Source organism: Dermacentor andersoni, chromosome 4 (genome assembly GCF_023375885.2).
Source record: "Dermacentor andersoni chromosome 4, qqDerAnde1_hic_scaffold, whole genome shotgun sequence".
In the NCBI taxonomy this organism is placed as follows: domain Eukaryota; kingdom Metazoa; phylum Arthropoda; class Arachnida; order Ixodida; family Ixodidae; genus Dermacentor; species Dermacentor andersoni.
In genome coordinates, this window is record NC_092817.1 from 173,222,273 (window position 1) to 173,237,664 (window position 15,392).

The 15,392-nt window shown below is 45.2% G+C and overlaps 1 protein-coding gene across 2 annotated transcripts in view; it reads right to left on the reverse strand.

The window, feature by feature from the left end:
* Window positions 1-15,392, reverse strand: part of LOC126530682 (arginine kinase) — an 87,204-nt gene that overhangs the window by 15,940 nt on the left and 55,872 nt on the right. For both annotated transcript variants that reach the window (XM_055070720.2, XM_055070719.2), the window contains exons 7-9: window positions 9,346-9,572; window positions 3,538-3,864; window positions 458-662 (exon numbers count right to left, since the gene is read on the reverse strand). In XM_055070720.2, the coding sequence (XP_054926695.2) occupies window positions 458-662; window positions 3,538-3,864; window positions 9,346-9,572 (759 nt within the window). The remainder of the gene's footprint in view (window positions 1-457; window positions 663-3,537; window positions 3,865-9,345; window positions 9,573-15,392) is intronic.

Here is a 15,392-nt window from a genome sequence, read left to right on the forward strand (position 1 = left end):
TGTGGTCACTCCTTTGCCGCGAAACAGTACGGATTCGGCGGAAAAGTTGCGATTAGAAAGAACGAAATACTCCTGACGGGAAGGTTAAGACGAGAGTGAAACGCGACACCAGTCGACAGTTGTCAGGGTCACTGGTATAATCAGCGTTATTACAAAGCTGGTCGGTGTCATCGCACTCGCGAAACCTGAAAAGGAAGAAATAAAAATGGTGGACTTCGTTTTGTTTTTGGCCGATCCTGTACAGTGTACGAACGTTCGTGGCTCAAGGTGCAACAGATAAATAAATAAAAATAAATAATGATAATAATAAAAAAAAACAACGTGCACTTCCCTCTTCCCGAAAAGAAGAAAAGAAATAGAGAGAAAAGCACAGCGGTGGAGCTTTCTCTATCTGCTGCCGCGGGAACCATTACTGCCGTGTCGATCAGTCACTATAGTGACTACGCAGTTCACCCACCTCGCACTTGCAGGTTGTACTTGGCTGCGATGGAGTCCAGCTTGGCCTTGTCGGCGGCCAGCTTGGGCAGCTTGATGTGCACGCTGGCACGGATGGTGGTGCCCAGGTTTGTGGGGCAGAAGGTCAGGAATCCGAGCCGGTCGTCCCGCGAGAAAGGCAGCTTCTTCTCGATCTCCTTCACGCCGTTCACCATGCGGCTAAACACCTGCACGGACAGCGAGAACGGAGTCTCTCAGCGCAGCCCCAGAAAGCGGCACGAAAGAGCGGCCAAGTACGCACGATTAGGCTTAGCCAACGATCGCACCATCGCAACATCTAGCTGCCGTGGTGGCTGAGTAGCTGCGGCATGTTTGCCCATCGAGGACGAGGTCGCGAGTTTTGTTACCGGCCGCTGTGACTGCACTTCGATGGGGGGGGGGGGGGGCGGAATACAAAACACTCGTGTGTTCATTTGGTTCGATCTGGCATGTCATCATCGCATCTGTCTTACGCTTGCATGAGCTAACCGCTCGCTAGACTTCCCCAAACGCAACCTTAAACGTGACCCAGCTAACTTACGTAGCGTGCAACACATCGCTCTAATACGTTCTCGAGGAAAGTATTCCCCAGCCCTATTCGGGATGCATTCGAGAACTACCCTTATTCGGGAAATCTAATCACCACAGAGTTGCGCGGCCCGTTTCTGAACATTCACTTTACGCCACATGTCTGCAGTAAGGTCGCGCCCCTCTTAACGACTTACCGCACCACCGCACAATCGGTCAACTTTCTCTGCTGCACAAAACCTGTAATCTCCTGTACCTTTACCCAATTTTCGAACCACCCAAAGCATTTTTCCTACGAACAGATCATTATTTCACCATAAATCTATGAGCTGATGCTCAACACTTTAAATCCCTCGAACGATAGTAGAACACTGCTAATCAAACAGACTTCACAACTTTTGAGTAACTCTTGCGCAAAAAGATATGTTTAACAATGTTCATTACCTCGTTTTACGCTTGTTCGCAGTTTTCTCAGCGGATATATTACTTGCTTCAATGTTCTGTTCGAACCCATAACCTAAATTGCAGGTCACACTGCGCTTACACAATTTTTCCAATTTCTTTTTTGTGCCCTTATGTATCTGGTATCTGATTTCGCTTGACTCCTGTCACAATGCTTTACTATTTATGCAATTTACTTTGTAGTGAGCTTGTTCGTCTGATTTGTTCATAGTTTTGCCCATTTCATGTATGCCATCTCCTTTTCATTACTCATATTGTCAATGTGTTTTATATTATGTTTTGTCTATTCTGTAATTTTTGCGTCCCAAAACCTCACCTCGTTCTTTTCCCCTGCGTTACCCCCTCCATTTTTTACGTATTACCCTTTCTGTACTGTACTATTACTGTACTATTAAATAAATAAATAAAAAAAAAGATTCTATGCGCTGCTTTACATTGTACTGCGCGTACTTATTTGTACTTACCCTATTCTTTACGGTTAGCTGCTCTGTCCAGAAGCTTTCTAAATGCGAAGGATTTCTTGGCAAACATTTGGTACTCTGACATTATCTATCTAGCCGCCTACGTCTTGGTGCTCTCATGGTCGTTTCGTTAACTTTGTAAGTTACGAAGTTTGCGGAGGGTGGACAAGAGTGTATGACGAACATAAATGATCGGTCATGACATGAAAACCATGACATGTGTGTCATGGGGTAGGACATCATACAGCGGCCTACGTCTTGATACTCTCATGGTCGTCTCGTTAATTTCGTAGGTACCAAAAGTGGCATAGTATGACAAGAGTGCATGACGAACATAAATGATCAGTCAGGACGTGAATGTCATCAAATGCGTGTCATGTAGGTCATGAAACAGCCGCCTACGTCTTGGTATGTACCAAAATTGGCGTAGTATGATAAGTGTTTATGACGAAGATAAATGATCGGTCATGACATGAATATGAACTTTATATATTATATATATGAACTTTATATGTTTATATGAACATAAATGATGGGTCATGACATGAATGTCATGACAGGCGCATCGTGTAGGTCATGGAACAGACGCCTACGTCTTGGCATGTACCAGGACTGACAGTATGTATATGACAAAAAGTGTATGACAAACATAAATGATTGGTGACGACACGAATGTCATGACATGCGTGTCATGTAAGTAATGAAACAGCTGCCTATGTCTTGGTGCTCTCATGGTCGTTTCGTTAACTTGGTATCTACCTAAACCGGCAAAGTATGACAAGAGTGTATGACGAACATAAATGATAGGTCATGACATGCGTGTCACGTAGGTCATGAAATAGCCGCCTACGTCTTAGTATGTACCAAAACTGGCATAGTATGACAAGAGTTTATGACGAACATGAATGATCGGTCATGACATGAACGTCATGACATGCCTGTCATGTAGGTCATCAAACGGCTGCCTGCGTCTTGGTGCTGCTCTCTGGTCGTTTCGTTAATTTCCTAGGCTCCCCGCACACTGCTTCACATAAGATCGATTCCCACAGGGCGTGGGATCTGCCAGCTTTTAAATGCAAAGCATTTCTTGGGGAACACTTGCCACTTTGACAGCACCTTTCTATCTGGCCGCCTACGTCTTGGTGCTCTTACGGTCGTTTCGTTAACTTGGTATGTACCAAATTAGCATAATATGACAAGAGCATAAGGGATAAATCATGACATGAATATCATGACATGTGTGTCATGTAGGTCGTGACACAGCCGCCTGCGTCTTGGTGCTCTAATGGCCGTTTCGTTAACTTGGGACGTACCGCAATTAGCATAGTATGACCAGTGTATGAAGAAACATAAATGATCGATCCTGACATGAATATCATGACTTGTGTGCGCTCTCATGGTAGTTTCTTTAACTGGGTAGACTCCCCGCACGCTGCTTCGCCTAATATCGATTCCCACAAGGCGTGGGATCTGCCGGCTTTTTCTATTTTAACTAATAATCACTAGTCTCGTTGCAGTCTCCGGTTTAGGGACCATTGCCTGTACACCAGCCATACGTAACGGCGTGAATCCCGGACGAATAGTAAACGAGCGAGCCAGGACGAGAGCGCACCTGCTTGAGGTCCCCTCCCTGCTGCATGGAGATGATTCGCAGGTGGTCCTCCTCGTTGCACCACACCAGGAAGGTCTTGTTGTCGTTGTGGAAGATGCCTCGCCCGGTGGGCCAGTAGCGGCAGGCGTTGGCCGCCTGCAGGAAGCGGTCGCCCTCCTTGAACAGGAAGTGGTCGTCGATGAGCTGCTGCTGCGTCTTCTTGTCCATGCCGGTCAGCGGGTAGTAGGTGCCCTTGAGCTCGCCGTCCAGGCCTCGCAGGGCCGAGCTGACCTTCTCCTCCATCTCCTTGTACTGGGCCTCGGTCAGGCACGGGTTGAACGGGTAGCCCTGCAGTGGAATCGATTCGAGCACGTGTTAAAAGGATGAGGCAAGATATTCCGGGGTAAGATAAGTGTACACAGATGCAGGCAGCGCCACAGTAAATCGAGCGTTTAATCCTATGGCTGTCCCGGTTTTCGAGAAAGCGGGAAATTTCTTGTCTTCGGTGGGGATGCAGCGGTCCGCTGCATCGCCACCGAAGACAAAAAAAAAAAGAAAAACAATCTGTAGCATATTTTATATGCTACCAGATGACGATGCAATCCAGGATGAAGTGAAATACGAACCGCCATGTTAAACATGAATAATAGGTTTATTTACCATCGACGTTGATGAGGGGACGTATAGAGAAGCTACGGCATGCAACACGTTCTTTATTTGTTTTTGTTTTTTACTTGCAATGTCAGCCTGAAGAAAACATACCTAAACAAACGTGAAAAAAAATCGCAGTACAATAAGAAGTGACACGATTACAGTACATGAGGTTGCTGTTGGAACGTGCCATTAGAAAGGGCACAGATTCGCATACACACAGCAATGAACACAATACGTGAATAAAACATGTGCCATAGTCAACTGTGACACAAGCACCAATAAATGTAGAATCACTACAGAGAAATACAGTAAGAACAAGAAATGATGAAAACGCTGGTTTGGAGGATTTTAAGTAATACTCGATGCGATGCATTGTCTCCTTTTTTTGTCATTTGAACAGGGTTTACATTACTACAGAGGCATACATTTAGTAGTTTAGGAAAGTGCGCTTTTTCATTTGTTCGCCATATGTCGTCCTGCAAGAGTATACGTGCCACGTAACAGAGTTTCTTGTGTGTATGATTTCTATTTTACGAACTAGTGCTCCTCCTTTAAGATAAGATACAATCTTAAATGCGATACTGTGACGTTAGGCGGTATTTATAGATATGAAATACCTGTATTATGGGAGTTCCTTCGAACAGTGATGTTGAGGGGTAGTCATACGCCACACTGTGTGCATTTCATAACATTTGTTTCTGAAGTATATTAAGTTTCTTTAAATTTGGCACTGCTGTGTTCCCCCTATTAAGTGACAGATACATATATATATATATATATATATATATATATATATATATATATATATATATATATATATATATATATATATATATATATATATATATAACACAAGGAAATGTTCTGTAGGTCCGGTGCATAGGTAGTTGAAGAAACGGAGCACACTTACGAAAGTTGCATTTTTAATGGTTTAACATTTCGGCCGTGGCACGGCCTTCGTCAGAATACCGTCAGAAGGCCGTGCCACGGCCGAAATGTTAAACCATTAAAAATGCAATTTTCGTAAGTGTGCTCCGTTTCTTCAACTATATATATATATCTATATACGCGGATAAACCAATGCGTTACACAAAAAGAAGCTTCACTTTGGTGTGTAACGTGTGCATATTTGCGCATGTTAAACCAATGATATTACGTAATTTCTTTGTTATGCGCTCACTATCTAAACACTACGTCACGTTTTTCGCGAGGAAGACGCCTAATGTTTTAGAAGAGCTTACTCTCTCTATTTTTCGTCATGAAGCATGATCGCGTCATCGATGCAAACTATCTTCTTTTCAAGACGATAAACAATAGCCTTCGTTTTACTCGTGCGAATATTCAAAGCGTTATACTGTGACCAGATACGAAGCTGCATAAGCGTGGTGTTAACTCTGGTGATGAACTCTGAGTGAGTTGGAGCTGAAAACAGTAATGTCGTATCATCCACCTACATAAACAATTTTGGTTCAGTGTCAATGTGTATCATATCATTTAGGTCGATGTTAAAACGGAAAAGATCGAGAATGCTCCCTGGGAGGACTCCAGAAACAATTGTTCTAATATTTGAGGAATGTCCATCTATATCCGCATGTCGCTGTCTGCAACCTAGATAGTTTTGTACGAGTGTCAAGCTTTCCCGTAAGAATGCATACGTTTTCAGTAAAAAAAAAAAAAAAAAAAGAAACAATATGGGGTTAGAGCGGTCAGACGCATTTGTGAAATTTATGTAAATTCCAAGCGCTAGTTTGTTATGCTCGAATGATTTTAAAATGATGTGCGCGTGTCTTTAGGCAAACAAAAGGTGCCTAATCTGAACAAACTGGAGATGTGGGCTCTATGTCCCCATGTAGACCTACTCATGCTACATGGTAAAACAGGTACTTTTGTCAGATTCGTAAGAGGCCGTTTGAGAATAACGAACTGATGTAAAAGAAGCATTGCCCCACTAGGCTTTCGTTTGGTCTGAGGAGGATGTTAACAGCTCGCCTCCCAAACGCTCATTCGTACCAAGCAGTCAAAAGTTGACGCCAAGTACTCCAAACTCGCGCTTTCTGGTCTTCCTTTCTTGTGTCCTTGCTTTCTTTCCTTTTTTGAGCTGTAAGGAATTCTCACAAACTCGCCCAAATTTGAGTTCTTGTACACTCCAAACTGTCCTTTTGGACAGCGAAGACATCTCGCACGCTTGGGATCGCCGAAATGCACGCGTTTCTCAGCTGAATGTGGGCGCTCACGCGAATATGGGCGTCTGTCTGTGCTGACTGTTTATGAGCGCCGAACCCTCCAGCTTTCTCTCTGATGCGTGTGGGTGAGTGAGCCACATCCGACAATGGAATGCGCCTGCGCGGATTCGGAAAAAAAAAAAAAAGAGAAAGCAGCATGCCGGGACTTGACCGAGCACCGACCGCGCGGGATGGCCGGCCGACGATTCCACCTCTAAGCTGGGCGAGAGTGTTTTTTCGGGAAGACATGAAAGCAATGCACCTTGCCGGCGGGGTAGCCTTCCGCCTTCGTTCTCGAGCAGCATTTGCAGCTGACTTCTCTTCGCGTAACAATGTAGATGAGTGTCTTGCTTTATTTTTTGGTTCAATGTCGCCTCGTAACTGCCCGGGCCTTCTCTGCTGATCAACGGAGTCCAGTTCCGGGCCACTGAACCAACGCTATCGCTCTGTTTGTGGAGCTTCTTGCAATAAATGAAGAAATATAACAGAGATCGGTGCCTGTACGTTCTGCGTCGTGTTGTCTGTCTGATTTTCCACTGAATTTTTTTTTTACTGCTATGGATTACCAAGTGGCACCGAACCAACGTTTTGCCATTAATAAGAACATTGCTGGTGACACAAATGCAAGGCGTGAAATGTGCCAGTTCTCTCGGTAAGGTTAATTTCTCGTGGCACTTAAACGACATGACTATGCTGCTGTGGGTGCGAAAGGCCTCCGTGATCAGTGGCGTAAGTACACCGTGTTGCTGCAGGAACAGTTCCTCCGGTAACGCATACAAAAGAGTGTGTTATAACTTGGCAACGCAGAGGGTCCGATGCCGATGGTTAGCACAGATGGAGGATGGAAGCCAGTGCGTTGTAAGGGGGCGCTCTTTCCTCACAGTTTTATGCTTGGAATGAATGAAAGTGCACTCAAGTGGAAGTAAAGCGAAAGTTTCCTGTAGTAGAATCAAACTTCGAGAGTGCAGCTTTGTTCTTCTCAGGCTCTAAGGTTTCGCTATTCACGTGTAATCCTATTGCGAAAATAGAAGATGAATGATTGTTGTGATGAAAATCTAAAAAAAAAACGAAAAAGAAAATGTCTCCCGCTGCCTGTTTTGTTAAAAGGCCCTCAGGGGTTCTGATTTTGTGCTGCAATAAAGTCAATCATAACGGTACGTTGGTATCCATAAAAGTGGCGATCGGAGAGACAATGGGAAGCGAAACGTTCCCTTCCGCAGAACAAGCTTGGTAGCTGGCGAAAAATTTGTTATGGTTCGATGAGGAAACCCGACATCAACGCATTTACGGGGTAGTCGCTCTGCAAGCAGAGCTAGCGTACTAGAACATTTTTTTTTACTTGAGTAGCTCTTTTGCGCAAGCAGATGCGGCAAATTGAGCATTTTGAGCACGAACTGAAGATGATGGACGCACAGATGCGACAAGCAGCGCGCACACCTGTAGTTTAAACATGAGCTGTAATGTATTTACACTGTCTGGCCGGTAAGAGAGAGAGAGAGAGAGAAATAACGTTTATGAAAAGCAGAATGCTTAACCTGAGTACATTCGTCTACATGCTACTTTGCAGCGAAGGGGACAGAGTGGAACGAGGACCTAAAGGAATGTGGGAGAATAATGTAGAATAAATAAAAGAAGAAAACGTGTGCAAGTGTGCTCATCCTATCGGCAGTAGAATAGGTGCCCTAGGCAACGAGGCCTGTAATCTTTTTATCTCGACGGATGATGCTAGAACTTGACACTCTCGATGAGATAAGGTGGGTGAGTCACAGCTTACAGCGGGTGCCTCCTAGATGGTCATCTTTAAGTTTCAATAATTGTCAATTGATTCGTTTGCCCTGTCCTACTGTACAAATAAAAGAAAGTTGGAAATATGCGCCCTTATATGTCGCGCGTGTGCATTCACGTACTGTTTATTCATATTGCAAATGCTGGCTACCGTGAGAGCAACGTACAAACTAGGCCGTGGACGAATTTTCTTGGACGGTGACTGAGCGCGCGCGATAGGCGTAAAAAACCGTCCAGCAGAGCAAAGTAATTGCTATAGTGCGATAGCCTTGCGCGAAAGGAAAACATTGCACCGTCCTCTTCTGTTCTGTCTTCTTTTGCGACATCCTCTTCTGCGATGCTTGTCTACGCGTGGAAAGGAACCCACACACATCTTTGCACGTTGATGCTGTCGAATCTTCTTCCGCCTCACGAATTTACGCACAACGTATTTTGTCAAGGAAAGGGAAACGGTCACCGATCACCCGTCGTAAGTAGGAATGATTTATAACAAAAAAATACAAGATCTCCCGTAATCGAGAGTAGATGTAAGCATGAAATGGCTACCGCCAAAGCAGATTGGTTGGAGACGATACTAGCCACAATCTTAAAATGGGTGTAGTGCATGTTCGCAACGGCACACCCCACCGCACCGCACCAAGCCATATTGTGCACTGGTCCATACGTACACAATAGTTTCTTGTCATAGACAGAACCTGATTGAAAGTCTCGTCTCGGTCAAACATGCATCGGCGGGGCGCCGGACGCTGCCGGACGCTGGCGGCGCTGCAGGCGCGCCGGACGCGTCGCGGAACTCACGGACCGGCGGCGTTGAAAAAAGCGCACGCAACTCTCTGTCTCAGCGTCAAGATATGACAGTCAAGTATTCAGTGTCCTGTATCTGCCTTTTGAACGTCACTATAGGAAATTATAAATAAAACTTGAGTGTACCAGAAGTTACAGCTTGAGTGATATTGTGAACAAACATTTGGAAGAACTTGGAAGCAATATTTTTTCGTAACTTGTTTGTGAAGTACCTGGCGTATGTAATGCGGCTTTGACTGGTTGCCCGGATGTTCTCGTTTGAGTGCCCGGATGAACTGCTCTGGCTTTTGGCTCAAGGTCACTCGAAGGTTGCCGACAACGGAAGCTACGAAACCATTTCATGATAAAAAAAAAGTGCACTCACCTGCAGCGAGCGACCGCAGCGGACCCTGGTGGAGACGACGAACTTGTTCTCGGGGTCCAGGTTGACGAGCGTGTTGAGGTCGCCGAAGTCGGTGGGCGGGTGCTTGTCTGTGGACTTGAAGCCCCCGTGGTAGTCCTCAATCACCGGGTTGAATAATTCGGCGAACAAGGTGTATGACTCGGCGTCCGGCGCGTACAGGCCGACGCCGCTGTCCAGGTTCTCCACGCCTGAATGAACGAACGAACGTAACCTAGATAAACGGGCCTAATAGTTGCAAGTGCTCATTTTATATATGCACATTATGATAACCACTTACAAAAGTATGTGTGATGCGCAAGGAAACAATCCCTCCCCCCCCCCTCTCCAAGAAAAAAAGAATAGTTTTAACAGCTGGCTCAGCGGCGTTCTCTAGTAAGTAACGATAGTGGTCGAGTTCAATAAAGAATGAATAACTAAATAAAAGTGTTTCATTGTTTTGGTCTTGTGAGATGCAACGTCTCTCATGCTGCGAGAAGCCGGTCAACCGGTTGGTATTATATGGCAGAGCGTCGTGAATGTGAATAAATTCCGCCGCGCTGTTTCTTTTCTTTTTTTCTATTTTTGAATGGTTATTATTTACGATCTGACTCAGTGTCTTATTTATTTAAATATTTACTTATGTAGTAGACCCTCAGGGTCAAAGCTATTACAGAGGGAAGTGGTTACAAAGTGCATACAAAAAAGCTTGGCGCCTAATATAATGTTAGCTAATTACTAATAACGAAATATAGGTTTAAAGCAAATGACAAAGCAATGAACGAACTAATAAGCAGTAGGAAGTTGGTAGTACAAATATTTTATATCTATCAAATGTTAGCTAATGCTAGGTTAAAGGCACGGTGATCGTTTTTTGAAACAACGCCAGCAGGAAAGTGGCTCCACTTTTGTGATGCGCGAGGAAGAGAAGGCAATGAATTAGTTTTTCCGTACAGAATCTAGTCCCTAATCTGTCACGATGATCAACGCAATGTGAAACGTATATCGGTCGAGGGATGAGACGTTTCGCAGTACAGGGTGATGGTATAACTTGTGAAGTAGTGCTAATTTGGCTACTTTGATGGGGTAACTCAATACTGGCAATGAGTATTGCCTGTATTTACCGCAGTCCGACTGAAGCTAGAGAAAATGGAACGAAGACAGTTTTTCTGGACTAGTTTGACAGATTTAATAAGATTGTCCTGATAGGGTGTATTAGTGTATTATAAGGCAACAGATTTAGGGTAGAGGGATCGAAAGAAAAATTTCAGCTCAAGTAACCTAATGTCCTATTAGCATTGGTGACTATGTAATCTGTATGAACATTCAAAGTGATATTAGTTGTTATGTGAACGGCAAGATACTGTAAGAGTTGACACTCGATTCAAGAGCAATGTTACTTAACTGATACGTGTAGATGAAGTCTGAGTTGTGCGAGATAACCTCAGCACTCTACATTTATTAGCATTAAGCTCCCCTATTTCTTACACCAATTATATACAGTGTTAGGATCAGCCTGTAACAATTTTATCATCATAGTTGTTTATTTCACGAAAAAAATACACAATCATCAGTGAACAGTTGAATATTAGACGAGATTGAAGAAAAGTCGGTATATTATAAAGGAATAAAGGGGGACCCAGTACTGAACTCTGAGGTACATCTTAGTTCGCATTAGAGAAAGGAGAGTTATAATCATTAGGGCTGACAAAGTGTGAGTGATTAGGTAGAAAACATTCGAGTGACTTAAAAAGGTCATAATCAAAGTTAACAAGGCTTAGTTTATGCAGTAAAAGCTTGGGGCACACCTTACCAAATTTCAGAAAAATGTAAAGGGAGAATTGTATTCTGTAATTTATGCGTAAGTGACATCTTCTGCGTTTCAGATCATCTCAAATGAGGCAGTTGATACGGTTACTGAATTTAATATGTTCGAGCATAGTACAACACGTGGTCGCTGGAGATATTGATATATAGTTAGCAGGATGTAATTTAGTACCAGATTTATATAGAGGAACCATCATCCCTAATTTCTAGTCTATCGGTAACGTTGATTGTGTCTAAGGAATGTTGAATATTTTCAGTCCATACAGCTCCACTCAGTTCGGAGGTATTCTTCAGAAATTTGCTACCCACGGAATCACACATACACGCACACGTTACAGAAACGTTACAATCTCTACAGCTACGACCTAGAAAGGTCCCGAAGGCATAAATTCATTTCTTTCAATGTCCATCGCTGCGCATGCGGACTAGCGGAATATCGTGCGCACTGCTCTCTCGTATGTTTTAAGGAAATAGTTTGTCTGCGAACTGCCACACGCACCGATAGTCTAAAAAACGCCAGGTGAGCCTGGCAAGAGACAAACATCGAAGCGTCTGTGGCCTATGATGGATGGAGCACAGGGCTTTTGCGCTGGGCGGGACTTGAGCTGTCCATCGGGCAGGTACATTTTTTTTTCTTGAAGACGATTGAAGAGAGGCGATACGGAAGCGTACCTATCGCAAAGTGTCAGGTGTGGGACAAAAGACTACCCGGCATAATGTATAAAACCCCAGATCCATCGCTCTCTTGCTCTGGCGACCGATCGCTGACGAAGAGTGAAGTCGCGCTAAGTATCGAATTGGCGACAAGCGGCCATGAAAGCGTGGATGCCGGACAAGCTGTGCAACGCTCTTTTCACGCCTCGCTGTTTCGAGCTCACGTTGGGAACGGCGCCCGCGCCCTCGATATAATGAAAGATGGGCTTCCCTGTAGCAGGTACTCGTTTAGTGGCTGAGCTTTTATTCTGATGAGCGAAGGAGTTCGGGTATGGATTGTATGAGTAGTTTTGAATATAATGCGAGATGCTCTCTCACGGTGGAACATTGAAAAACGAACAAACATATTTATGCGAATACGACTAAACCGAGTGGCGACGTCAGGATTTGAATCCAGGTCTTGTGAGCCACCTCGAACGACATCTTTTGCGATACTCGCTTTGACAGCATCACCGTGGTTTCCTCGTTATCGCAATCGTACACAAGAAGCGCTTGCTCTATCGAAAAAGAAAACTTTGCAAAGGCTGCTGCGAATCTGAAAAGGCGACAAGCCCGTCCAATCAGGTCGCACGTGCGACGCAAGCAGTGCAATATACTCTCGAATCAATGCGATAGCCACTGGCTGCTTTGGAACGTGCGGTGTGACGTGCGCATAAATATCGGACTGACTCGAACAACGAGATTCGATTCGAAGGGCCGCCGACTGTGCTCTCAGCTGTTTTCATCGCTTAAGCGTTGCTTCAACCTCAGTGCGTAAGCTCGCCCTATAGAAACAACGCCAACGAGTCCAACGAGTTTTAGTGACTTCACCTCATTTAGTGTTTTGACCTCACTATGAAGTAAAACGTTTGACCGAATTGCTCGAAAAGAGAGAAAAAGAAAGCGGCAACATCACAAGTCGTCATTGTCAAGAATTGTGTGGGGCAACCATATCCTAATCTAAGGTTCTCACTTCGCGCGAAACCGCTGACAACAAATTAAAGAAAAAATTACGCATGCCGAAACTTCTGCATCGTTCGAGAAGGCGAAGCAGCCACCGGGTGCAGCCTTGGCGAGCGAAGCGGACTGCCACTGGCGCGATCGAACACGTTGTTCCAAGGTCGGAAAAACTGAGCGTAGCTCGTTCCTTTTCGAACCTCGGCGTCATCGAGCGGCGACTGGCGTGCGACGCGAATGGGTGCCACCGCGGAGAAAGCGGAGAATCGAACCGGTCGCGCACTGTTTACAAGACACGCACCATGTCAAGGGCGCTGCTTGACGGCTGCGCTGCGTCGATAGCTCCGTGACGTGCGTGCAGACACATGCGATCTCAATTCAGACGTCACCTTTTCTTCTTTCTTTCTTTCTTTGGGGGGGAAGCGTGATGAACAGCTACAATATCAGCGGTTTTTATTGCTTGATTAAGCACTATTCTTGCTTTTCCCAGCGCGGTGATGCTGAAATTGGAGCTATGTCAGTGGGGGCAGTTATTGCTAGGTGTCTTTTCTCCGACTGTGCTTGAAAGCTGACTTTCGCAGATGTATTTTTTTTTATCATGTGTAGAGAGCCTCATCACTTGGAGTAGCTGTAGAATGGGGATATGTATTCTTGGGTAACAAAGACACATAAAGAAAAAGAAAACTTTTTTTTTGCGAATGAAGATGTTCGCTACTGTTGTAAGTTATTAATAGGACGCTGTCTGGCGTCGCACGCCAGCTGGATTGCTCGAAGCAGCCGTGAAGAGATTGTTTGACGGAACGCACGCACGTTTTCTTGCGCAGTAAAGATAACTGCAACTGAAATTTCAGTAACCACGGCTAGCTCAATAAATCGAAAGATAGCTCGTGCCTTGTCCTCATCGGCTATAGCGCAAACGTGCGATAACGAAATAAGCGACTAAATGGGATCGGAAATGACTGTAGCCACGAAACTCGAGCGTAGTGTGCGCTTAACCGGCCGGGTGCAATTACATCATGAAGTTTCGACGCTTCGTTCGTATGGAGAATACCATAAAGAGTGCAGAATGGCAGGCTGGAGAGATGACCCGTCGTGGACTAAGCGAAGCGTATAGGCGAACTTTAGCGTTCTCAGTTAGGATCAAACAGCGCGGGCGGTGCCTGTATTGACTATTCTTCCAACACTTCATTTCGTACCTAGTTTGATTCGCACCGATTGTCGTTAGCTATGTTTAGGTACCGGCAAGGAGGGCGCTGAATGTTCACGTTTATGAAGGTGACATAATTCGGGACGATACCAATATGCGCCTGTTGGCGGTTATGTGGCTGACATTTACATATTACAAGATCATTATTACATACATGTTAGGACATATTACAACATCATTCTCTTCATTTTCTTTAGTTAAACATGTAAGAAAACATCATGCGTTCCTAAGTGAAATAGTGTGATTCGTGTTTTGAAGATGTGCAGTACGAAGACAAGGCTGCAACTTTGACGAGAATTGGCGATTACCTCATCTGTATATCGTTAAGCTGTCTAGCATGTATTGAAGTCTGTCTAGTGTTCGTAGTGTTTCGTGCTATGTACGGGGCGGGGTATAGTGACCTTCAAGGTGGTCATCTCGAAGGTAAACGCAAGTATCACCTTCATGTGAGAAACTGCCGCAGTTGGCCTTAGAAGCCGAACCCATCGCTACGGTATCGGATTCCGGTCGTGGCTGCCGAGAGCGAAGCGTGAAACCTCTCACGTGCCCAAATTTAGGTGCGCGTAAGCCATCTATAGGTGCACAAAACTTTATCAGCAACATCTGGTTCACTAAAACAACCATAATATCGCTCGCTGCAAAATGTCTTGTCGTATTTTCAAGACATTTCTGAGGCAACAGCGGTTGTCAGATATGACACCTTTCTGGGCGCCTACCTAAAGGTATTAGATCGAGCATGCGCGACCTCTGTCATTGAGCTAGCTATACACACGGCTGATTGCTGACAGCCACAAGACAACGACATAGGAGGAGGTGGTGATAAGAAGCGGTGCCCGCATTGGGAACACTTCCCTCGAGGCAGAGCCCTTCCTCTCCGACCGGCATTCGGGCATCGGCCACTTACGGTAGCGATCGCCTCGATGATGGCCCTTGCGGCGATGGCCAGTCGCGCACCAAACGTACGGAAGAGGAATTTTGTGATTAGGTCCCATCCACTTTACTTCCGCAGAAACTATCCTAAGGGTGGTATACCGGAACACCGCCGCGGCGCCCTCTTCAATCGTAATATTAGAGCCCCGGGAGCATTAGTAGCGAGTGACGAGAACTTATACCAAAACGACTCTCCCTCCCTACCTCCCCTCTAGCCCTGCCCTTCTACCCCCGCCAGCAAAAAAAAAAAAAAAAAAAAGCGAATAACAGAAATGCCGGCGTGGGGCAGGAACCCGGGGAGATGGAGGGACGAGGGGAGGAAGAAACCCATCTTCCGCAAACAACTCTGCGTCGACGGATCTTCCGCCTTCGGCGGGGCTCCTTTCCTAGATGGCGTCACTCTCTCCCTCTGCGACTT